Source organism: Poecilia reticulata, chromosome 23 (genome assembly GCF_904066995.2).
Source record: "Poecilia reticulata chromosome 23, P_reticulata-male-v2, whole genome shotgun sequence".
NCBI lineage: Eukaryota > Metazoa > Chordata > Actinopteri > Cyprinodontiformes > Poeciliidae > Poecilia > Poecilia reticulata.
The window spans coordinates 3,433,598-3,459,112 of record NC_088852.1 but is presented as its reverse complement, the minus strand read 5'-3'; the positions used below and the strand labels follow the sequence as shown (position 1 = coordinate 3,459,112).

General features: G+C 33.2%; 3 protein-coding genes across 6 annotated transcripts in view; 2 read left to right on the top strand and 1 right to left on the bottom strand.

The window, feature by feature from the left end:
* Positions 1–1,039: 1,039 nt before the first annotated feature.
* LOC103459097 (adipocyte plasma membrane-associated protein) lies at positions 1,040–7,215 on the top strand. Its single transcript, XM_017302673.2, has 9 exons — positions 1,040–1,202; positions 2,836–2,925; positions 2,993–3,114; positions 3,370–3,471; positions 4,129–4,281; positions 4,352–4,467; positions 5,233–5,393; positions 5,846–6,041; positions 6,270–7,215. Coding segments are annotated over exons 1-9 (1,152 nt in total). The 5' UTR covers positions 1,040–1,200; the 3' UTR covers positions 6,480–7,215.
* Positions 7,216–7,330: 115 nt separating this feature from the next.
* Positions 7,331–12,364, top strand: LOC103459295 (N-acyl-phosphatidylethanolamine-hydrolyzing phospholipase D). The gene is given in 8 exon segments (XM_081603870.1): positions 7,331–8,747; positions 9,349–9,542; positions 9,642–9,889; positions 9,891–9,927; positions 10,182–10,240; positions 10,242–10,328; positions 10,591–10,672; positions 11,334–12,364. Coding segments are annotated over 6 exon segments (546 nt in total). The 5' UTR covers positions 7,331–8,747; positions 9,349–9,542; positions 9,642–9,734; the 3' UTR covers positions 11,460–12,364.
* Positions 10,105–25,515, bottom strand: part of gnsa (glucosamine (N-acetyl)-6-sulfatase a) — a 36,313-nt gene continuing 20,902 nt past the window's right edge. Inside the window, exons 14-16 of one of the 4 annotated variants that reach the window (XR_014086030.1) lie at positions 11,659–11,720; positions 11,314–11,435; positions 10,105–10,320 (exon numbers count right to left, since the gene is read on the bottom strand). The gene's annotated coding sequence lies outside the window, so the exon portion shown is untranslated. Of the gene's footprint in view, positions 10,321–10,521; positions 10,666–11,313; positions 11,436–11,658; positions 11,721–25,515 lie in introns of those variants that run through there. The other 3 variants (XR_014086031.1, XR_014086028.1, XR_014086029.1) reach the window with 3 other exon arrangements.

Sequence of the window (25,515 nt, the reverse complement as noted above, 5' to 3'; positions counted from 1 at the left end):
TAAAGATTATTTCGGTGTTTGTCTTTATTCTGAATTTAAATATTTGAAGTTTTTGTTGTTGTAAATGTCGTATTGTGTTTCATAAAACCCAGCAGTTTGCTTTTGTCCTCGTTTTAGCCGGTTGTAGTTTTTGCCTGTTGATGCTGTCAGGCTGTTGGCTGGACGCCTGTTTGCAGCAGCAGCTCCTCCTCCTGACCTCCATTTGACCCCGACTCCGATAACAAGCCAGACAAAAACACAAACTCCTCCTCCTCCTCTTCCTCACTGCCAAACTCTGGACCCTCACACACGTGAAGCTGACAAAACTCAAACCAACATGGCTGCCAAAACAAAGTCCCACCATTTATGAGGTTAGTTTGACTTTTTTTCTTTAAAAAATAATCCCGTTATTCAGTTTTGACACCTAAAAGGCTTTAAAATGTTTTACCCTGAAACTATAAATAAAGTGAAAATATTTACGCATAGTAGTGTGAAATTCCCATAAAAAAAAACTAATTTGATTGCGTTTGCTATTTTTTTTATTAAATCAGTTTAGTGGTTAAAATGCAGCTTTTATTGGATTTAACATAAGTGGCAGCCATGTTGGATTTTTACATTTTAATCGGAAAGCGAATCTCAACTAGTCAGAACTGGCTTAAATTCCAGTTTTTTTAATTGTATTTCAAAAACTGAAATATCATTTTATGAAACTTGTTTAACTCTGTGCTTTCCAACGGTTTAAAATAGTTTTAAAATTGATTATTTTCTCCAGAACAACCCAGTCCTGTGTACAAATTTAACCCCCTTTCTTAGTTGAATTGAAAAATAACTGCTTTTATTTTATCAAATGAAATCATCATTTTAAAGCTGCATTTTGTTATTTTTATAAGTTTGAGAATCTCAAACATTGCAAAAAACAAAACAGAAGAAATTTAAGTGTCAACTATACTTTTTAAGTAGTTTAAAAATGCAGCTTTCATTTGAAACATTTTTAAAGACCCTCCCCCCCTCCCCGCCCACAAATGTACTGTTAAAAAAGCCAAACAGTGAGTAAGAAATTTATATTACAATGCGCCTCGTAGTGCTTTTATTTTGACGCTCCAGGCCGGAACAAGCGCGTCTTCTTTCCGGTTAGCTTGATTTTCTGCTTCGTCTACATAACCATGTAGCGTCTCTAGGTTGGAACAGCAGGAAGAAAAAAGACCGACTTCACGCCCAGAAATGTAAGTTTTTAGATTTTACTTTACAAAAATCAGACCAAAACTAAAACTTTTTACTTTGTGGGGAATTTTTAAAAACACGCAGCGCTCATCAAGTCTCCCACCTGTTTAAACTGTTGCGTTCAAAGTTTCCGGGAGTTTTTAAACTTGTAGGGCGAGTCATGAAATAAGTGAGTTAAATAAAAGACAATTTTATTTATAAGTGTAGTATTTAAATTTACAGCCAAACAGCTGAAAACTAATCTTCAGATTTAAACGATTTGCGTTAATCCGGATTTAATTTCCAAAAGTGAGTAACAAAAATAAATCTTAGCTCCATTTTCATGTTTTCGTAAATACACCTTAGATTTAAAAATTCCATTATTTTTAGTATTTTAATTAATTTTAGATAAAGATATTTTTGTGTAGATTTTGTAAAATAATAATTTAGTCTACAATGTTAATTTTCCAACACAGTTAGTATAAATCTTGTGCCTCTTAAGAGAAACAAGTTTTTAAACCTCACCAGATTTGGGTCCAGACATAAAAGGACAGAAAACATTTTTTAAAAATACATAGATTTTTCTTTTCAGCCTTTTTTATTTTTTACTTACAGAACAATTAAATTAATATTAATCTTATGCAGTTTGACTTGTCAGAGTATCAGTTATTGAACTAACAAATCTAAATTTGTCCAGATCAAAAATAGCTTCTTTTTTTTTAAAGTTTTACCCAGTTAAAAAAGTTACACTGAATTACTTATTATTTTTTTATAGAGACTTTGAGTGTAGGATTTTATTTTACCAGGAAGTCACTTACAAACTGCTACATTACAGAAGAATAAATTAAAGGTATTTATAATTAAAATATAAGTACAAAACCAAACAAAAATCATAAATGTATTTTTTTTTTAAAAGTGTTTATAATAATAAAAATCCAAATTTTTAGATAGTTCACTCTGGACCAAACTGTCCTGTTTGCTTTTTGTTTAATCTCCATTTTTAGCTAATAAAATATTAGCATTTAGCCTGTAAAGTTGGTTAAAAATGTTTGATTTTAATTCAAACCAATCATCTCCAGTTTTCTTCTGGTTCTGGTTCTTGTGTAACTGACCTGCAGCCTGATTCCTCCTCCCCATGTTTAAGGTCAAAGGTCACTTCAGTAAGTGTGGCACAAGATTTCTTTTCCCCCAGTTATTGCAGTAGAGTTTATTTTCACAGCTTTATTCTAGATATAAACGTTTCAGTGGATATCGTTTTCACGACACGTCATTTTTTATTTTTAAGCAGTCGTGAGGCAAAACCTTAAACTGCTGCTGCACAAGTTACTCAACAGCTTGTTGCTAGGTAACCAAAGAATGAATGAGTTGCTAGGTAACCAGAGTGAGCGATTCAACTCCACCAACTTAGCTTAGCTAGCCAGGAGCCATTGAGCTGTTAAATGCTTTCCTCTGCCTACATCTCCCAGAATGCTGTGCGGCTTTGGATATATTTTCTATAAACTGCACGTTCTGTCAGATGTTTTATGTATTGATATTTATCACATAATTTTTCATAGGGGAAAAAATTAAAGCTAATGTGCCGAGCAACGTTAGGAGCGTCCCTGATAAACATGGAAAAACTGATTTATTTACCAGTTTCCTCCCTTTCTTCTTCAGGCTGCGGAGACGATCTTTGCTAGCAGCGTTGCTGGCCGTAGCGGTCGGCGTTTACCTGCTGCCGTCTCCCATAGATCCCAAACCGCACATGTAAGGTTCAGCGTTGTAATTTAGTGTTGAATTTATTTGATTAGCGTTGCTAACTGTGTGTGTTCAGTCTGAAAGGGCCTCCTCCGGCCCTCGAAGGGCCACTGGCTGTTAACACCCGGCTGCAGAGGGGCCGCAGGCTGTTCACTGGAAAACTACACGGACCAGAATCCTTTGCTGCTGATGCTCATGGTGACTCTGTTCCTTCTTTAAAGCTACATCCTTCACATATAAGACACATTGACTCCCTGTTTTTAACTATTTTCTTTATTATAAGCAATTAGGATTATTAATTTGGTTGCAGTAATTTGTTTTCACCACTAGATGTCACTACTTCCAGATCACTTTACCTTTAAACTGATTTTAGGAGCAGCGCTGAGTTTTTGCTTTGATAAACTGAAGTGAAAGTTGTAAAAGTTTTAATTTCTTGTCCGTGTTTTATTTCAGGTAACGTTTATACGGGGACGGTGGACGGGAAGCTGTGGAGAATCGGCCCAGATGACAGCCTGGTTCTCATCACACACATGGGACAGGATCTGCCAGAATGCGGTTCGGATACTTTGTTTAAGAAATCATTTAATCTCCATGGCAACCATTCAGCTGTGCAAAACGCCTGACTGGACATAGCCCCGCCTTCAAGACACAGCTCCTCCCCCACTCGGCCCCTTCAGACTAGCCAGCAGCAATTAGCAAACACCTGGTTGGATCTAGGAGCTACTTAGTGCAACGCTGGTAAAAATGTTGTTAAAGGGTTAATAGAGGAGCCATGTTGTGATGACTTCCTGAAGGCGGAGTTTCAGAAAGAGCTTCTTAAAGCGACAGAGGCCCAATTTCAAGGCATTAAATTACAAAGTCAAATTTCTTTTAAGTCATATATGATGGAGTGTTTTTTTGCAACCAAAGTTACCATAGTTACTTGATTGTTTTCTAAAATGACACAATGTGCCTGAAAAACAAAAATACTTTCAAGGAGTTTTATTCTAATTAGTCAATTTAATGTTTTCCATCAGCTTCTGTGATTCATGTCGATGTATTAGAGGTAAAAGCTGAAGGGTGTTAGTACCACTGCTGGTACCAAGAAAGTAAGCAAAACATAATCTCTATCATCTTATTATCCTGCTTTTTCTCAAACATGTTTACATCCTGTTGCTATAGCAGCTCAGTAAGGTAGTTTAAACTACCAGGATGTGTGTTGGATGTTTCCAGGCAGCAGCACTGACTACGAGCCGGTCTGCGGCCGTCCTCACGGCGTTCGCCTGGACCGCCACGGTCAGCTGGTCGTTGCCGACTCTTACTTCGGTCTTTACAGCGTCGACCCTGAAACTGGAGGCAAGACTCTGCTGGTGGCCAGCTCCGACGGTACGGTCCGACGGCTTCAGCTGATTTTTATAAACGCAGACGAATGAGGAGAACGTCGCTCTGTCACCAGGTGCTGATGGCGTTCCCTTCGCCTTCCTGAACGGCCTGGAGGTCTCCTCCAAAACGGGAATCGTTTATTTCACCGACTCGTCCAGCCGCTGGGGCCGCAGACACGTCAGACTGGAGGCGAGTGGTTTTTCAGGAAACCTTGTTTTAGTGTTTTCACTGTTTTAAATTTAAGTTCCTGGATTTACAAGAGGGATATTTATGCATAAATAACTGATTGTTGAGAATTGATGAAGCTGTGTTTCACAAACATAAACCACTCTCAGGCTTTAGCTGGAAACATCCATTAATTTGATATTTTCTTCATAAGTTAGGAAGAGAGCCACCAATCCACAAATTGTACTCAAGTAAGAGTAAAAGCGTTTGGTAAAAATGTCACTGATCAAATGATCAATCCAGAATTTTACTCGAGAGTAGAAATACTTCACAGTAAAAGTACATTGTTTCCAAAATGTAACTCAAGTAAATGTAAGTATTTTCTATCCATTTCTGGTTAGGAGCGTTTGAAAAAGTGTTGAATCGTCTGTAAATTTGAGTCTAGAAAATACGGTTTTATATCTTCAGGACCAAAAAAATCATAGAGAACCTAAATCAGCTTCACTGACCAAGATTGTTTCCACAAACACAGAGTTTGAGTTTGCAGGGTTTCTCCCAGAGTATCATCAGCCTGGCGGGCCACCAGGCTTAAATTGCCTCCCACCAGGCCAAAAATATTGTTTCTTTAAATCGTTTTTATATTTTGTTTAAATATACCAGTGATGGATTAAGCTAGGTTTATACTCTCAACCAATTGTTTGGTTGTAGATTTGCTACATTGTTGCTTTTTTCAGGTTTAGTTGATGGTTGGCAGATGAGATGAAGCTGCTGTTTTCTTTGATGCTTCAGGTGGTCGAGTTGAACAGCCTCGGCCGCCTTCTCTCCTACAACCCTGTGAATAAAAAGGTCACGGTGCTGCTGGACTCGCTCTACATGCCCAATGGAATCGCGTTGTCGCCTGACGAGAACTTCCTGCTGCTGGCAGAGACCAGCATCGGACGCATACTGAGGTACACGAGGTGTTTCATATGGAAAACCAGTGGTAGGCACCGCTAACTAAAGATAGTTCCACTAATGTGCTGCTAAAACAACATAGTATTTAGCAAAAGCTAATGCTAACATGCTAAATTAAACTTTGTTGATCTTGTATCAAAACCTTGTAATTTTTGCTATTACACACCTGGGTTTTCGGTTGTGATTCTGACTGAAGTTTTATGGTTGTTTTGTTTTGCTAACTCTGCCGTTGACACAGATGTTGAACTTTATTCAACTGAAAGTTTACAAAACAGCCAAGTAAACTTTAGAATTTATCTGGAGAAAATAGTTTAGAGGACGCTAAGTTCGCTAAAAGTTTTCAATGTTAGCAAAAATGCTATTGGCGGCTTAGCGGAAGTGTGCCCCCCACTGGTGAGAGTGATATGTGGCTCTAGATCTTATTCTTAGTAATAAAATTCCTTCTCAGGTATTGGCTGAAAGGCCCAAAGGCGGGAAGTAAGGAGATCGTTCTGGACAACATGATCGGTTACCCTGACAACATCCGCCTTAGCGACCGCGGAACATTCCTGGTTGGCATGACGACGACGCGCTTCCAGAAGCTTCTGCCGCCCTTCCTGGACATGATCGCTCCGTACCCGGCGGTGAAACGCTTCCTGGCCAAGGTTGGAGGTTTTCTATTAAAATTAGATTTCATTTTTTTTAGTAAATAACGACATGCTATTTTATTCTTGATATTCTGAACAATTTAAACTGGAAAAAACCACAGATTAAAACTGTAGTTTGTACATTCAGTATAATCTATACAGTTGGGAGCAATCTGGAGTTAAATTTCAGTATTTTCCAGTGATATTTTAAAGTCTGTTGGTTAAACCTGGTTCATGTTGGTGCAGCTGGTTCCTCTGAGCTGCTACAGCCTCCTGCTGCCGCGCTACGCTCTGGTCCTGGAGCTGGGATCGGACGGGCAAATCGTAGGGTCGCTCCACGACCCTGAGGGACGCCTAACGTGGGCTATCAGCGACGTCTTCCAGCACCGAGGCAGAACCTACCTGGGCAGCACCGACTTACCGTTCCTGCCCATCCTGGACGACTGGGCCAGCTGAGGAGTGAGCGCACAGACCGTTTACATTTAAAGTGTTTTTATTAGAGGTTTAACACCAGAGGAGACGGATGGATAATGTTTTCATCTGGTGGAGGCATAAAATGCCCCATAAAGGCTCGTCCCTTTTAATTACTACTAAATCATGTTTTAAGAAAATCTTTAGAGCTATAAAACTGAGTTTAACTAAAAATCCCCAAATTGACAATCTGTGGTTGAAAGTTAGACCTAAACTTTTAATGTGAAGCACTGAAATGAATGTTAAATTTAGTGAAATGTCTTAGTTTACTGGAATTGGTTGAATTTTTAAGTATAGTTGCAAAAAAGAAAAAACAGGGGGGAGGATTTAAGATGGCCGCCGCAGAACCAGATCGTTCTTTTTCCTTTGTTTTCTAATTTCTTTACTAATTCTATAATTTTTTCCTCTTTCATGCTTCCTAAATAACTAATTATCCCTAAAAGTCAGGAAACCAACCATTTTAATCCAATCAGGGTTGTGGCAGGAGGTTGATTTTAGACTTTTAATCAAATATTATTGAGACAAATCTATAAATTTAGCTTCATTTTTTACATACTCCAATGTCAAAAATACTTAAAAAGTACTAAGTTCTTTAATATTTCTTATGTTGGCCCCAGATTGTGGCATAAGTTGTGAACATTGTTTGTGCTAATGTGTTGCTAAAATGTGAAGCAGCCGTGTTGTGTTGATATTATTGATAAATAAATGATGTGAAAGTTGAGTTTCTTTCTCTCGGTTCCTCTGCTGAAGGCTGATTGGACGATTTGGGTTGAGAAGGCGCAGAGTTAACAGGTGAAGGAGCGCCATTTTGAAAACCCGTTTTCTGATGCCTGAAAGAAAAACTGACTTTAGTGTTAAACCACTAAAGCTTTCAGACACATAAGTACAGATTTCAATCTAATTTTTAATATCTTAATGTTCCATCTGCATAATTGTACAATAAGTGTAATTTTTTTCACATTACATACGTTATACGTCATATAGCACACTTTTAACATCATAGCGTGCTCATAGTATACTACGACTCATTTTTGCATATTTTTGACATCATCTATGACAACTTTTTGCACAAAACAAAAGTTTTGAGAATGACACAAATATATTTTCACATGATCTGCTGCCCTCTGGTTTTCATGTCAGATGTTTTCATCACATACAGAAATACAATTGCAATCATGAGTAACAAAAGCTTTTCTTAACAGTTAGAATGAGTTAATGCAGCAGTGTTGACCCCTCTTCTTCAGGACCTCTGCGATTCTCCCTGGCATGCTGTCAATCAACTTCTGGACCAAATCCTGACTGATAGCCGTCCATTCTGGCACAATCAATGCTTGCATTTTGTCAGAATTCCTAGGTTTTTATTTGTCCACCCGTCTCATGATGATTGACCACAATGGGATTAAGATCTGGGGAGTTTCCAGGCCATGAACCCAGAATCTCTGTTTTGTTCTCTGAGCCAGTTAGTTATCACCTTTGCTTCATGGCCAGGTGCTCCATCATGCTGGAAAAGGCTTTGGTCATCACCAAACTGCTCAGAGTACATTCTGGTCCCATTCTTTATTCATGGCTGTGTTTTTAGGCCAGACTGTGAGAGAGCCGACTCCCTTGGCTGAGAAGCAACATGAATGGTTTCAGGATCTGGCATGAGACCAGACTGGTGGTGGCGCTCACCTCGTCTTCTCCCAACAAGCTGTTTTCCAGATGTCCCAGACAATCGGAAAGGGGATTCATCAGAGAAAATGACTTCACCCCAGTCCTCAGCAGTCCACTCCTTTTGCAGAATATCAGTCTGTCCCTGATGTTTTTCCTTTGAGACCAGGCCTTGCTCCAAGAGTCTCCGCCTCACAGTGTGCAGATGCACTCACACCTGCCTGCTGCCATTCCTGAGCAAGCTCTGCACTGCTGCCAGCCCGATCCATCCCACAGCTGAAACACTTTTAAGAGACGGTCCTGGCGCTTGCTGGTCTTTCTTGGTAAGAGTTTCCGTCTGGACTACCGACTGGAGGTAACGACCCTCCTCCTGCTCACCGACGCCCAACATTCAAGTCTCTTTAGAGTTCAAATAAATGTCAGGCTGTATCTCAGGTGTGTTTTATTTTTGAATGCAGGAGGAGGTGACGAAGTCCTGTCTGGACAAACATGGTCACTGGACAAACCCCTGGCCAACATGGCGCTGGCTTTCCATCCTGCTCTATGCTGTTCAGATTTCTGGTGCTGGATAAAAATCACAGCAGTGAGCCAACAAGCAAAGAGGTAGGAAACCACTTGGATGTTAAAACCTGCAAGTCACTTTATTTTACTGTAGATAATTCAGATACTTTTTTAAAAATAACAATGTTTTATTAGTGGACTGGAGAAAGAAGAACCAAGTCTGCTTATCGCTCTGCTGTAATAACTGTGAAGCTCATCTTTCTGAGCCAACATGCTGTAATTTATCGCTGCTTCTGGAAACTTTGCTGCGTTCACTGAGGGATAATCTGGCCTTAAAGGCTGATTTCACACAGCATAACAACAAAAACACTGAATTCTTTATTTGCACCAGTTGTTTGTATATTGTCTATTTCTTGGACTTTATCTGATAACTTATGAGCACAAAAAATCTGAAAAGTGTGGCATCCATTTTGCATCCATTTGTATTCAACCCCAAAGCTCCTTTAACAAAGGCAAAACTTTGTTAAAGGAGCTTTTAGCTGCAGGGTCGTTGTCCTCTGAAAGTTTTCTTAGCAGACTCTCTAGTATTTAGCTGTTAACACTTACAAAAATAAAAATATATAGGTTGAAAGATGTTTAAAATAATATATACATTTCTTTAAGTCAGTCTAAGTTTCTTCTGTCCTCCCTGCTCTTCCCACAGGTCCTGGACGGTGAACTCCCAGTATTGGAGCCCCACTTTGTCCAGAATCCAGAAGCGTCGGACCCTCCTGCTGGCATGAGGGTCACCTGGCTGCTACATGCTACAGTTCCGGTCGAAATGGAGGGGGTCAACATTCTGATGCCAGAAAGCATCATTTCTTCAGTTCATGGTGCCCAAACGATACAGAGGAACAGGTTGGAAGGTCTTTCATGTTCTCGCTTTGACTTAGTGAACAGACAGAATCCTTTGAATCAAACCTGACTTCATTCAGCTCTTTCCTCTCCTACAAACAGCCTCCGAGGAAAGACGCCGTCCTCATCAGCCTCTCATCACGATCACCTGGATGCTGGATCTGTTGCCAGCCTCAATGCTGGCATGTGTCCCAAATGGTTCCCCACACCTTCCACAGTGTTCCTGTGAAATATGATGCCTGCTTTAACAGGTTCGGACCCCTGGGTTTGATGGACTGGCTGGCCAAGATGGGCAGTGAGAACGTGATGGAGGAAAACTGCGTCCCGGGTCACAACGTCACGTTTGTCTGCACACTGGAGCAACCGGACAGCGTGGGATGATAACAGGGTAAATGTTAGTAAATGTTGCCATCAGTTTGGTTTTATAAACAGCACTGATGATCTAAGTGCTGCCATGTCATCGTTGGGCAAGTGAGCAGAAATGTATTCGGTGTGATATCAGAGTCTGCAGCCCAACATTTTTAAATGGAGAAGAAAGATTAAACAAAAAGAGCAAAACTTCTCATTTCTGTGAAAATCTTTAATTTTCTGCTGCACTAAAAACTCAGAATTGTAGCCATTTAACGATTTATATCTTTTCAGTCTTTATGGAGTAGCTGGTCTGTTTTGGGTCCCAACCATCGATTCTTCTTCGCCGGCGACAGGCTACTGTCCGTCCTTCCAGGAGATCGGACGCCGCTTTGGGCCGTTCGACCTCGCAGCAATCCCAAATGGAGCGTACCTGCCCAGGTAGAGACGCACACACTTATGTGTTTAATATGAAGTTATTTAATATGTGCCAGAAGCAGATAAATTCACTGAAACCTCCGTTACAGGCTCATATTTTAGTGCAGTAGCATAATCCAACACTTGCTAATTATACCAATGTGTAGCCAGTGGTTTAAGGTCTAAGGTCTTTCATACACATGCATACAAAAATATCTTAATGTTCAGTTTCAGCATTTTAATAAGCATTAAGCAGGACTTGTGTCATTTCCTTTTGGGTTTTCAGGGATGTGATGAAGGGACAGCATGTGGATCCAGAAGAGGCTGTTCAGATTCATCAGGACCTTCAGGCCAAACTCACCTATGAGGTAAGATGTTAGAAAAGAGTCACTACATGTAATGTCTTAAGTTAAGATACAAGCAGCCTGTAAACACAATTTAAGAATAAATTAAATGTCAACCATTTGTTAGGATGGTAGAAATTGGTCTTTGCTCAGAGGTGAAGAAGTCTAAACTTAAATTATATAACCAGTTCTACCTCATACTACACTGAGAAAGACAACATTTAGATATTATTTAAGACTTAAGAATAAAATGTCTTTCAACACTATGTGGGAACCTTCTAATAACTGGCCAGTTTTTAGTATGAAACCATATATTTCTATCTATAATATCTAGATTATATCTCATTAATGAGATAATCTCGAGATATATATCGAGATTATCTTTAGAGATATATCTTTATCTTGAAATGTGATATCTCATTATCTAGAGATTTTCTAGATTAATAATCTAGATTTTCTCTGGATCACCTGGAGATATTTTCTAGATTAATAATCCGGATTTTTTTTTCTTCCTGGATTACATTGATATTTTCTAGATTATCTTTAGAAAAAAATCTAGAAAATATCCCGAGATTTTATCTAGATTTGATCTAGATTATCTCGAGATATTATCTATCTCGAGTATCTCATATCAAGATATTAATACCAAGTTCTAGCGTTCTGACCTCATCTCTCCTCCATGCAGAACTACCTGGAGCCGACGGGACTGAAACCAGAATCTTTCTTCACTTTGCTTCACGGGGAGTCCCGGCTCATCGCCGCACAAGACAGAGACGTCTTCGACTGTCTGCAAAAACAAATATTTCATTAAAAGACTGAAGATTTGAGCTCAGCCTAAATAAAAATGAATGTTTTATGGTGCATATATTAACTGTTTGGCATCTCACAGCTGCAGGAGTTGTAAATACAACAGTTTGTACAAGTAGATAAGACTTTGATCTAACGTGATTCACTTTCAGTAGTATGATAAAATATTACTATTGCAGACATGAGAGGAAGAGATGACTTACATGCTGATTCTCAGAGTTGAGGCTTCAGGGGTTTTGCTCTCTGCCTCAGAACCCTTTGGATCCTGAGGAGGAAAAACAAAGCGAGGTCAGAGCAGAAAAGGCTTCACAGGACAGGATTTAAAGTTAAAACCCATCCCTTCTCTCTGAGAAGCTACGTTTTTCAGATTGTGTTGGTTTAAAACTCGAGCTTCACCTTTCAACTTTGGACTCCTACATGAAGAGTGTTATTGTTTGAGATGAGTGCTGCCATATAGGAGTTTTGTTTTGTTTTCTGAATGTGCTACAGCCAATCCAGAACTGCTACCTGTGATGTTTACTTTCAACTGCAATATCCTGAGAGACTTTTTGTGAAGAAAAATGTGCTGATGTTGAGCTGGGCTCAACTGCAAAGTGCTTTTGTTGCAGCTTCAGCCATTTTTTTTTCTTTTTTTGTGCTGTGAAAACATCAAAGCTGCATATCTTTTCAACAGTTTTTCTCCAAATTTCGAAGAATTTCGGTTGTATTTTCTTTTATGGAGCAAAAATAGAGTTTTGGCATTACTGTGACAGAGACTTTACTGTCTCTTACCCTGAATGTAAAACAGTAATAGCACAACATTGAACCCACTTACTGCAGAAACATGTGTGAGCCTGAACAGCCAGTTTGCTTTACACTTCATCACTTTCTGTAAAGGTCACATTAAATACACTATTCTAGTTAAATGCATGTGTTTTGTTGTTCAAATGGAGACTAAAAGGGACTTAACTTTACTAATAAGAAAAGAGAAATACTTCAGGAATTTTTGTACTAGATTACTAATTGTTCCAAGAAGCATAAGTGTTATTGTAGTGTTTTACTCAACAACAGGAGAAGAAGAAAACGCAATGCTCACTAGAAACGAGCCTGACTAACTGTTGGCAATGACAGTAAGTCAGGCATATCGATTATATTTTTGCATATTTTCGACAAAATAGGAAAATTTTTGCACAATTTTGAGGTCATACTATACCGACTAATTTTTGCACATTTTTGAGGTCATACTATACTATGACAATTTTTGCACATTTTTGAGGTCATACTATACTATGACTAATGTTTGCATATTTTTGAGGTCATACTATACTATGACAATTTTTGCATATTTTTGAGGTCATACTATACTATGACTAATGTTTGCATATTTTTGAGGTCATACTATACTATGACTAATTTTTGCATATTTTTGAGGTCATACTATACTATGACTAATGTTTGCATATTTTTGAGGTCATACTATACTATGACTAATTTTTGCATATTTTTGAGGTCATACTATACTATGACAATTTTTGCATATTTTTAAGGTCATACTATACTATGACTAATGTTTGCATATTTTTGAGGTCATACTATACTATGACAATTTTTGCACATTTTTGAGGTCATACTATACTATGACTAATGTTTGCATATTTTTGAGGTCATACTATACTATGACAATTTTTGCACATTTTTGAGGTCATACTATACTATGACTAATTTTTGCATATTTTTGAGGTCATACTATACTATGACAATTTTTGCACATTTTTGAGGTCATACTATACTATGACTAATTTTTGCATATTTTTGAGGTCATACTATACTATGACTAATTTTTGCATATTTTTGAGGTCATACTATACTATGACTCATTTTGCATATTTTTGAGGTCATACTATACTATGACTAATTTTTGCATATTTTTGAGGTCATACTATACTATGACTAATTTTTGCATATTTTTGAGGTCATACTATACTATGACTAATTTTTGCATATTTTTGAGGTCATACTATACTATGACTAATTTTTGCACATTTTTGAGGTCATACTATACTATGACTAATTTTTGCATATTTTTGAGGTCATACTATACTATGACAATTTTTGCACATTTTTGAGGTCATACTATACTATGACTAATTTTTGCATATTTTTGAGGTCATACTATACTATGACTAATTTTTGCATATTTGAGGTCATACTATACTATGACTAATTTTTGCATATTTTTGAGGTCATACTATACTATGACTAATTTTTGCATATTTTTGAGGTCATACTATACTATGACTAATTTTTGCATATTTTTGAGGTCATACTATACTATGACTAATTTTTGCACATTTTTGAGGTCATACTATACTATGACTAATTTTTGCATATTTTTGAGGTCATACTATACTATGACAATTTTTGCACATTTTTGAGGTCATACTATACTATGACTAATTTTTGCACATTTTTGAGGTCATACTATACTATGACTAATTTTTGCATATTTTTGAGGTCATACTATACTATGACAATTTTGCAATTTTTGAGGTCATACTATACTATGACAATTTTTGCATATTTTTGAGGTCATACTATACTATGACTAATTTTTGCATATTTTTGAGGTCATACTATACTATGACTAATTTTTGCATATTTTTGAGGTCATACTATACTATGACAATTTTTGCACATTTTTGAGGTCATACTATACTATGACTAATTTTTGCATATTTTTGAGGTCATACTATACTATGACTAATTTTTGCATATTTTTGAGGTCATACTATACTATGACTAATTTTTGCACATTTTTGAGGTCATACTATACTATGACAATTTTTGCACATTTTTGAGGTCATACTATACTATGACTAATTTTTGCACATTTTTGAGGTCATACTATACTATGACTAATTTTTGCATATTTTTGAGGTCATACTATACTATGACTAATTTTTGCACATTTTTGAGGTCATACTATACTATGACTAATTTTTGCACATTTTTGAGGTCATACTATACTATGACTAATTTTTGCACATTTTTGAGGTCATACTATACTATGACTAATTTTTGCATATTTTTGAGGTCATACTATACTATGACAATTTTTGCACATTTTTGAGGTCATACTATACTATGACTAATTTTTGCACATTTTTGAGGTCATACTATACTATGACTATTTTTTGCAATTTTTGAGGTTATACTATACTATGACTAATTTTTGCACATTTTGAGGTCATACTATACTATGACTAATTTTTGCAATTTTTGAGGTCATACTATACTATGACAATTTTTGCACATTTTTGAGGTCATACTATACTATGACTAATTTTTGCACATTTTTGAGGTCATACTATACTATGACTAATTTTTGCACATTTTTGAGGTCATACTATACTATGACTAATTTTTGCATATTTGAGGTCATACTATACTATGACTAATTTTTCCATATTTTTGAGGTCATACTATACTATGACAATTTTTGCACATTTTTGAGGTCATACTATACTATGACTAATTTTTGCACATTTTTGAGGTCATACTATACTATGACTAATTTTTGCATATTTTTGAGGTCATACTATACTATGACAATTTTTGCACATTTTTGAGGTCATACTATACTATGACTAATTTTTGCATATTTTTGAGGTCATACTATACTATGACTAATTTTTGCACATTTTTGAGGTCATACTATACTATGACAATTTTTGCACATTTTTGAGGTCATACTATACTATGACTAATTTTTGCACATTTTTGAGGTCATACTATACTATGACTAATTTTTGCATATTTTTGAGGTCATACTATACTATGACAATTTTTGCACATTTTTGAGGTCATACTATACTATGACTAATTTTTGCATATTTTTGAGGTCATACTATACTATGACTAATTTTTGCATATTTTTGAGGTCATACTATACTATGACTAATTTTTGCATATTTTTGAGGTCATACTATACTATGACTAATTTTTGCATATTTTTGAGGTCATACTATACTATGACTAATTTTTGCATATTTTTGAGGTCATACTATACTATGACAATTTTTGCACATTTTTGAGGTCATACTATACTATGACTAATTTTTGCACATTTTTGAGGTCATACTATACTATGACAATTTTTGCACATTTTTGAGGTCATACTATACTATGACTAATTTTTGCACATTTTTGAGGTCATACTATACTATGACTAATTTTTGCACATTTTTGAGGTCATACTATACTATGACAATTTTTGCACATTTTTGAGGTCATACTATACTTTTATTTTGAGGTCATACTATACTATGACAATTTTGCACATTTTTGAGGTCATACTATACTATGACAATTTTTGCACATTTTTGAGGTCATACTATACTATGACTAATTTTTGCACATTTTTGAGGTCATACTATACTATGACTAATTTTTGCACATTTTTGAGGTCATACTATACTATGACTAATTTTTGCACATTTTTGAGGTCATACTATACTATGACTAATTTTTGCACATTTTTGAGGTCATACTATACTATGACAATTTTTGCACATTTTTGAGGTCATACTATACTATGACTAATTTTTGCATATTTTTGAGGTCATACTATACTATGACTAATTTTTGCATATTTTTGAGGTCATACTATACTATGACTAATTTTTGCATATTTTTGAGGTCATACTATACTATGACAATTTTTGCACATTTTTGAGGTCATACTATACTATGACTAATTTTTGCATATTTTTGAGGTCATACTATACTATGACTAATTTTTGCATATTTTTGAGGTCATACTATACTATGACTAATTTTTGCACATTTTTGAGGTCATACTATACTATGACTAATTTTTGCATATTTTGAGGTCATACTATACTATGACAATTTTTGCACATTTTTGAGGTCATACTATACTATGACAATTTTTGCACATTTTTGAGGTCATACTATACTATGACTAATTTTTGCATATTTTTGAGGTCATACTATACTATGACTAATTTTTGCATATTTTTGAGGTCATACTATACTATGACAATTTTTGCACATTTTTGAGGTCATACTATACTATGACTAATGTTTGCATATTTTTGAGGTCATACTATACTATGACTAATTTTTGCATATTTTTGAGGTCATACTATACTATGACAATTTTTGCATATTTTTGAGGTCATACAATTTTTGCACATTTTTGAGGTCATACTATACTATGACTAATTTTTGCATATTTTGAGGTCATACTATACTAATTTTTGCACATTTTTGATGTCATACTATACTATGACTAATTTTTGCACATTTTTGAGGTCATACTATACTATGACTAATTTTTGCACATTTTTGAGGTCATACTATACTATGACTAATTTTTGCACATTTTTGAGGTCATACTATACTATGACTAATTTTTGCACATTTTTGAGGTCATACTATACTATGACAATTTTTGCACATTTTTGAGGTCATACTATACTATGACTAATTTTTGCACATTTTTGAGGTCATACTATACTATGACAATTTTTGCACATTTTTGAGGTCATACTATACTATGACTAATTTTTGCACATTTTTGAGGTCATACTATACTATGACTAATTTTTGCACATTTTTGAGGTCATACTATACTATGACTAATTTTTGCATATTTTTGAGGTCATACTATACTATGACTAATTTTTGCACATTTTTGAGGTCATACTATACTATGACAATTTTTGCACATTTTTGAGGTCATACTATACTATGACTAATTTTTGCACATTTTTGAGGTCATACTATACTATGACTAATTTTTGCACATTTTTGAGGTCATACTATACTATGACAATTTTTGCACATTTTTGAGGTCATACTATACTATGACTAATTTTTGCATATTTTTGAGGTCATACTATACTATGACAATTTTTGCACATTTTTGAGGTCATACTATACTATGACTAATTTTTGCATATTTTTGAGGTCATACTATACTATGACAATTTTTGCACATTTTTGAGGTCATACTATACTATGACTAATTTTTGCATATTTTTGAGGTCATACTATACTATGACAATTTTTGCACATTTTTGAGGTCATACTATACTATGACTAATTTTTGCATATTTTTGAGGTCATACTATACTATGACTAATTTTTGCATATTTTTGAGGTCATACTATACTATGACAATTTTTGCACATTTTTGAGGTCATACTATACTATGACAATTTTTGCACATTTTTGAGGTCATACTATACTATGACTAATTTTTGCATATTTTTGAGGTCATACTATACTATGACAATTTTTGCACATTTTTGAGGTCATACTATACTATGACTAATTTTTGCATATTTTTGAGGTCATACTATACTATGACAATTTTTGCACATTTTTGAGGTCATACTATACTATGACTAATTTTTGCATATTTTTGAGGTCATACTATACTATGACTAATTTTTGCATATTTTTGAGGTCATACTATACTATGACAATTTTTGCACATTTTTGAGGTCATACTATACTATGACTAATTTTTGCACATTTTTGAGGTCATACTATACTATGACTAATTTTTGCACATTTTTGAGGTCATACTATACTATGACTAATTTTTGCACATTTTTGAGGTCATACTATACTATGACTAATTTTTGCACATTTTTGAGGTCATACTATACTATGACTAATTTTTGCATATTTTTGAGGTCATACTATACTATGACAATTTTTGCACATTTTTGAGGTCATACTATACTATGACTAATTTTTGCATATTTTTGAGGTCATACTATACTATGACTAATTTTTGCATATTTTTGAGGTCATACTATACTATGACAATTTTGCACATTTTTGAGGTCATACTATACTATGACTAATTTTTGCATATTTTTGAGGTCATACTATACTATGACTAATTTTTGCATATTTTTGAGGTCATACTATACTATGACAATTTTTGCACATTTTTGAGGTCATACTATACTATGACTAATGTTTGCATATTTTTGAGGTCATACTATACTATGACTAATTTTTGCACATTTTTGAGGTCATACTATACTATGACTAATTTTTGCATATTTTTGAGGTCATACTATACTATGACAATTTTTGCACATTTTTGAGGTCATACTATACTATGACAATTTTTGCACATTTTTGAGGTCATACTATACTATGACTAATTTTTGCATATTTTTGAGGTCATACTATACTATGACTAATTTTTGCACATTTTTGAGGTCATACTATACTATGACTAATTTTTGCACATTTTTGAGGTCATACTATACTATGACTAATTTTTGCACATTTTTGAGGTCATACTATACTATGACAATTTTTGCACATTTTTGAGGTCATACTATACTATGACTAATTTTTGCACATTTTTGAGGTCATACTATACTATGACTAATTTTTGCATATTTTTGAGGTCATACTATACTATGACAATTTTTGCACATTTTTGAGGTCATACTATACTATGACTAATTTTTGCACATTTTTGAGGTCATACTATACTATGACTAATTTTTGCATATTTTTGAGGTCATACTATACTATGACTAATTTTTGCACATTTTTGAGGTCATACTATACTATGACAATTTTTGCACATTTTTGAGGTCATACTATACTATGACTAATTTTTGCACATTTTTGAGGTCATACTATACTATGACTAATTTTTGCATATTTGAGGTCATACTATACTATGACTAATTTTTGCACATTTTTGAGGTCATACTATACTATGACAATTTTTGCACATTTTTGAGGTCATACTATACTATGACTAATTTTTGCACATTTTTGAGGTCATACTATACTATGACTAATTTTTGCACATTTTTGAGGTCATACTATACTATGACTAATTTTTGCATATTTTTGAGGTCATACTATACTATGACTAATTTTTGCACATTTTTGAGGTCATACTATACTATGACAATTTTTGCACATTTTTGAGGTCATACTATACTATGACAATTTTTGCACATTTTTGAGGTCATACTATACTATGACTAATTTTTGCATATTTTTGAGGTCATACTATACTATGACTAATTTTTGCATATTTTTGAGGTCATACTATACTATGACAATTTTTGCACATTTTTGAGGTCATACTATACTATGACAATTTTTGCACATTTTTGAGGTCATACTATACTATGACTAATGTTTGCATATTTTTGAGGTCATACTATACTATGACTAATTTTTGCATATTTTTGAGGTCATACTATACTATGACTAATTTTTGCACATTTTTGAGGTCATACTATACTATGACTAATTTTTGCATATTTTTGAGGTCATACTATACTATGACAATTTTTGCACATTTTTGAGGTCATACTATACTATGACTAATTTTTGCATATTTTTGAGGTCATACTATACTATGACTAATTTTTGCACATTTTTGAGGTCATACTATACTATGACAATTTTTGCACATTTTTGAGGTCATACTATACTATGACTAATTTTTGCACATTTTTGAGGTCATACTATACTATGACTAATTTTTGCACATTTTTGAGGTCATACTATACTATGACAATTTTTGCACATTTTTGAGGTCATACTATACTATGACTAATTTTTGCATATTTTTGAGGTCATACTATACTATGACTAATTTGATCATTTTTGTCATACTAATTTTTGCATTTTTGAGGTCATACTATACTATGACTAATTTTTGCATATTTTTGAGGTCATACTATACTATGACAATTTTTGCACATTTTTGAGGTCATACTATACTATGACTAATTTTTGCACATTTTTGAGGTCATACTATACTATGACTAATTTTTGCACATTTTTGAGGTCATACTATACTATGACTAATTTTTGCACATTTTTGAGGTCATACTATACTATGACTAATTTTTGCATATTTTTGAGGTCATACTATACTATGACTAATTTTTGCACATTTTTGAGGTCATACTATACTATGACTAATTTTTGCATATTTTTGAGGTCATACTATACTATGACTAATTTTTGCACATTTTTGAGGTCATACTATACTATGACTAATTTTTTATATTTTTGAGGTCATACTATACTATGACTAATTTTTGCACATTTTTGAGGTCATACTATACTATGACTAATTTTTGCACATTTTTGAGGTCATACTATACTATGACTAATTTTTGCACATTTTTGAGGTCATACTATACTATGACTAATTTTTGCACATTTTTGAGGTCATACTATACTATGACTAATTTTTGCATATTTTTGAGGTCATACTATACTATGACTAATTTTTGCATATTTTGAGGTCATACTATACTATGACTAATTTTTGCATATTTTTGAGGTCATACTATACTATGACTAATTTTTGCATATTTTTGAGGTCATACTATACTATGACTAATTTTTGCATATTTTTGAGGTCATACTATACTATGACTAATTTTTGCATATTTTTGAGGTCATACTATACTATGACTAATTTTTGCATATTTTTGAGGTCATACTATACTATGACAATTTTTGCACATTTTTGAGGTCATACTATACTATGACTAATTTTTGCATATTTTTGAGGTCATACTATACTATGACTAATTTTTGCACATTTTTGAGGTCATACTATACTATGACTAATTTTTGCATATTTTTGAGGTCATACTATACTATGACTAATTTTTGCACATTTTTGAGGTCATACTATACTATGACTAATTTTTGCATATTTTTGAGGTCATACTATACTATGACAATTTTTGCACATTTTTGAGGTCATACTATACTATGACTAATTTTTGCATATTTTTGAGGTCATACTATACTATGACTAATTTTTGCAATTTTTGAGGTCATACTATACTATGACTAATTTTTGCACATTTTTGAGGTCATACTATACTATGACTAATTTTTGCACATTTTTGAGGTCATACTATACTATGACTAATTTTTGCACATTTTTGAGGTCATACTATACTATGACTAATTTTTGCACATTTTTGAGGTCATACTATACTATGACTAATTTTTGCATATTTTTGAGGTCATACTATACTATGACTAATTTTTGCACATTTTTGAGGTCATACTATACTATGACTAATTTTTGCACATTTTTGAGGTCATACTATACTATGACAATTTTTGCACATTTTTGAGGTCATACTATACTATGACAATTTTTGCACATTTTTGAGGTCATACTATACTATGACTAATTTTTGCATATTTTTGAGGTCATACTATACTATGACTAATTTTTGCACATTTTTGAGGTCATACTATACTATGACTAATTTTTGCATATTTTTGAGGTCATACTATACTATGACTAATTTTTGCATATTTTTGAGGTCATACTATACTATGACTAATTTTTGCACATTTTTGAGGTCATACTATACTATGACTAATTTTTGCATATTTTTGAGGTCATACTATACTATGACAATTTTTGCACATTTTTGAGGTCATACTATACTATGACTAATTTTTGCACATTTTTGAGGTCATACTATACTATGACTAATTTTTGCACATTTTTGAGGTCATACTATACTATGACTAATTTTTGCATATTTTTGAGGTCATACTATACTATGACTAATTTTTGCATATTTTTGAGGTCATACTATACTATGACTAATTTTTGCACATTTTTGAGGTCATACTATACTATGACTAATTTTTGCACATTTTTGAGGTCATACTATACTATGACTAATTTTTGCACATTTTTGAGGTCATACTATACTATGACTAATTTTTGCATATTTTTGAGGTCATACTATACTATGACTAATTTTTGCACATTTTTGAGGTCATACTATACTATGACTAATTTTTGCACATTTTTGAGGTCATACTATACTATGACTAATTTTTGCATATTTTTGAGGTCATACTATACTATGACTAATTTTTGCATATTTTTGAGGTCATACTATACTATGACAATTTTTGCACATTTTTGAGGTCATACTATACTATGACTAATGTTTGCATATTTTTGAGGTCATACTATACTATGACTAATTTTTGCATATTTTTGAGGTCATACTATACTATGACAATTTTTGCACATTTTTGAGGTCATACTATACTATGACTAATTTTTGCATATTTTTGAGGTCATACTATACTATGACTAATTTTTGCATATTTTTGAGGTCATACTATACTATGACAATTTTTGCACATTTTTGAGGTCATACTATACTATGACTAATTTTTGCATATTTTTGAGGTCATACTATACTATGACTAATTTTTGCATATTTTTGAGGTCATACTATACTATGACAATTTTTGCACATTTTTGAGGTCATACTATACTATGACTAATTTTTGCATATTTTTGAGGTCATACTATACTATGACTAATTTTTGCACATTTTTGAGGTCATACTATACTATGACAATTTTTGCACATTTTTGAGGTCATACTATACTATGACTAATTTTTGCACATTTTTGAGGTCATACTATACTATGACTAATTTTTGCACATTTTTGAGGTCATACTATACTATGACTAATTTTTGCATATTTGAGGTCATACTATACTATGACTAATTTTTGCATATTTTTGAGGTCATACTATACTATGACTAATTTTTGCACATTTTTGAGGTCATACTATACTATGACTAATTTTTGCACATTTTTGAGGTCATACTATACTATGACTAATTTTTGCACATTTTTGAGGTCATACTATACTATGACTAATTTTTGCATATTTTTGAGGTCATACTATACTATGACTAATTTTTGCACATTTTTGAGGTCATACTATACTATGACTAATTTTTGCATATTTTTGAGGTCATACTATACTATGACTAATTTTTGCACATTTTTGAGGTCATACTATACTATGACTAATTTTTGCACATTTTTGAGGTCATACTATACTATGACTAATTTTTGCACATTTTTGAGGTCATACTATACTATGACTAATTTTTGCATATTTTTGAGGTCATACTATACTATGACTAATTTTTGCACATTTTTGAGGTCATACTATACTATGACTAATTTTTGCACATTTTTGAGGTCATACTATACTATGACAATTTTTGCACATTTTTGAGGTCATACTATACTATGACTAATTTTTGCACATTTTTGAGGTCATACTATACTATGACTAATTTTTGCATATTTTTGAGGTCATACTATACTATGACTAATTTTTGCATATTTTTGAGGTCATACTATACTATGACAATTTTTGCACATTTTTGAGGTCATACTATACTATGACTAATTTTTGCATATTTTTGAGGTCATACTATACTATGACAATTTTTGCACATTTTTGAGGTCATACTATACTATGACAATTTTTGCACATTTTTGAGGTCATACTATACTATGACAATTTTTGCACATTTTTGAGGTCATACTATACTATGACTAATTTTTGCACATTTTTGAGGTCATACTATACTATGACAATTTTTGCACATTTTTGAGGTCATACTATACTATGACTAATTTTTGCATATTTTTGAGGTCATACTATACTATGACAATTTTTGCACATTTTTGAGGTCATACTATACTATGACAATTTTTGCACATTTTTGAGGTCATACTATACTATGACTAATTTTTGCACATTTTTGAGGTCATACTATACTATGACTAATTTTTGCACATTTTTGAGGTCATACTATACTATGACTAATTTTTGCACATTTTTGAGGTCATACTATACTATGACTAATTTTTGCACATTTTTGAGGTCATACTATACTATGACTAATTTTTGCATATTTTTGAGGTCATACTATACTATGACTAATTTTTGCATATTTTTGAGGTCATACTATACTATGACAATTTTTGCACATTTTTGAGGTCATACTATACTATGACTAATTTTTGCATATTTTTGAGGTCATACTATACTATGACAATTTTGCACATTTTGAGGTCATACTATACTATGACTAATTTTTGCATATTTGAGGTCATACTATACTATGACTAATTTTTCCATATTTTTGAGGTCATACTATACTATGACAATTTTTGCACATTTTTGAGGTCATACTATACTATGACTAATTTTTGCACATTTTTGAGGTCATACTATACTATGACTAATTTTTGCACATTTTTGAGGTCATACTATACTATGACTAATTTTTGCATATTTTTGAGGTCATACTATACTATGACAATTTTTGCACATTTTTGAGGTCATACTATACTATGACTAATTTTTGCACATTTTTGAGGTCATACTATACTATGACTAATTTTTGCACATTTTTGAGGTCATACTATACTATGACTAATTTTTGCATATTTTTGAGGTCATACTATACTATGACTAATTTTTGCATATTTTTGAGGTCATACTATACTATGACTAATTTTTGCACATTTTTGAGGTCATACTATACTATGACTAATTTTTGAGGTCATACTATACTATGACTAATTTTTGCATATTTTTGAGGTCATACTATTATGACTTTTTGCAATTTTTGATGTCATACTATACTATGACTAATTTTTGCACATTTTTGAGGTCATACTATACTATGACTAATTTTTGCATATTTTTGAGGTCATACTATACTATGACTAATTTTTGCACATTTTTGAGGTCATACTATACTATGACAATTTTTGCACATTTTTGAGGTCATACTATACTATGACTAATTTTTGCCATATTTTTGAGGTCATACTATACTATGACTAATTTTTGCATATTTTTGAGGTCATACTATACTATGACAATTTTTGCACATTTTTGAGGTCATACTATACTATGACTAATTTTTGCATATTTTTGAGGTCATACTATACTATGACAATTTTTTGCACATTTTTGAGGTCATACTATACTATGACTAATTTTTGCACATTTTTGAGGTCATACTATTACTATGACTAATTTTTGCACCATATTTTTGCAGGGTCATACTATACTATGACAATTTTTTGCACATTTTTGAGGTCATACTATACTATGACTAATTTTTGCATATTTTTGAGGTCATACTATAATGACTAATTTT

What these genes read in the sequence shown, in the direction of transcription:
- LOC103459097 (XM_017302673.2), top strand. An exon ending in CTTTGCTGCTGATGCTCATG is followed by an intron (nt 3,115 to 3,369) that starts GTGACTCTGTTC and finishes GTTTTATTTCAG; the next exon opens with GTAACGTTTATACGGGGACG. An exon ending in GCTGGTGGCCAGCTCCGACG is followed by an intron (nt 4,282 to 4,351) that starts GTACGGTCCGAC and finishes CTCTGTCACCAG; the next exon opens with GTGCTGATGGCGTTCCCTTC.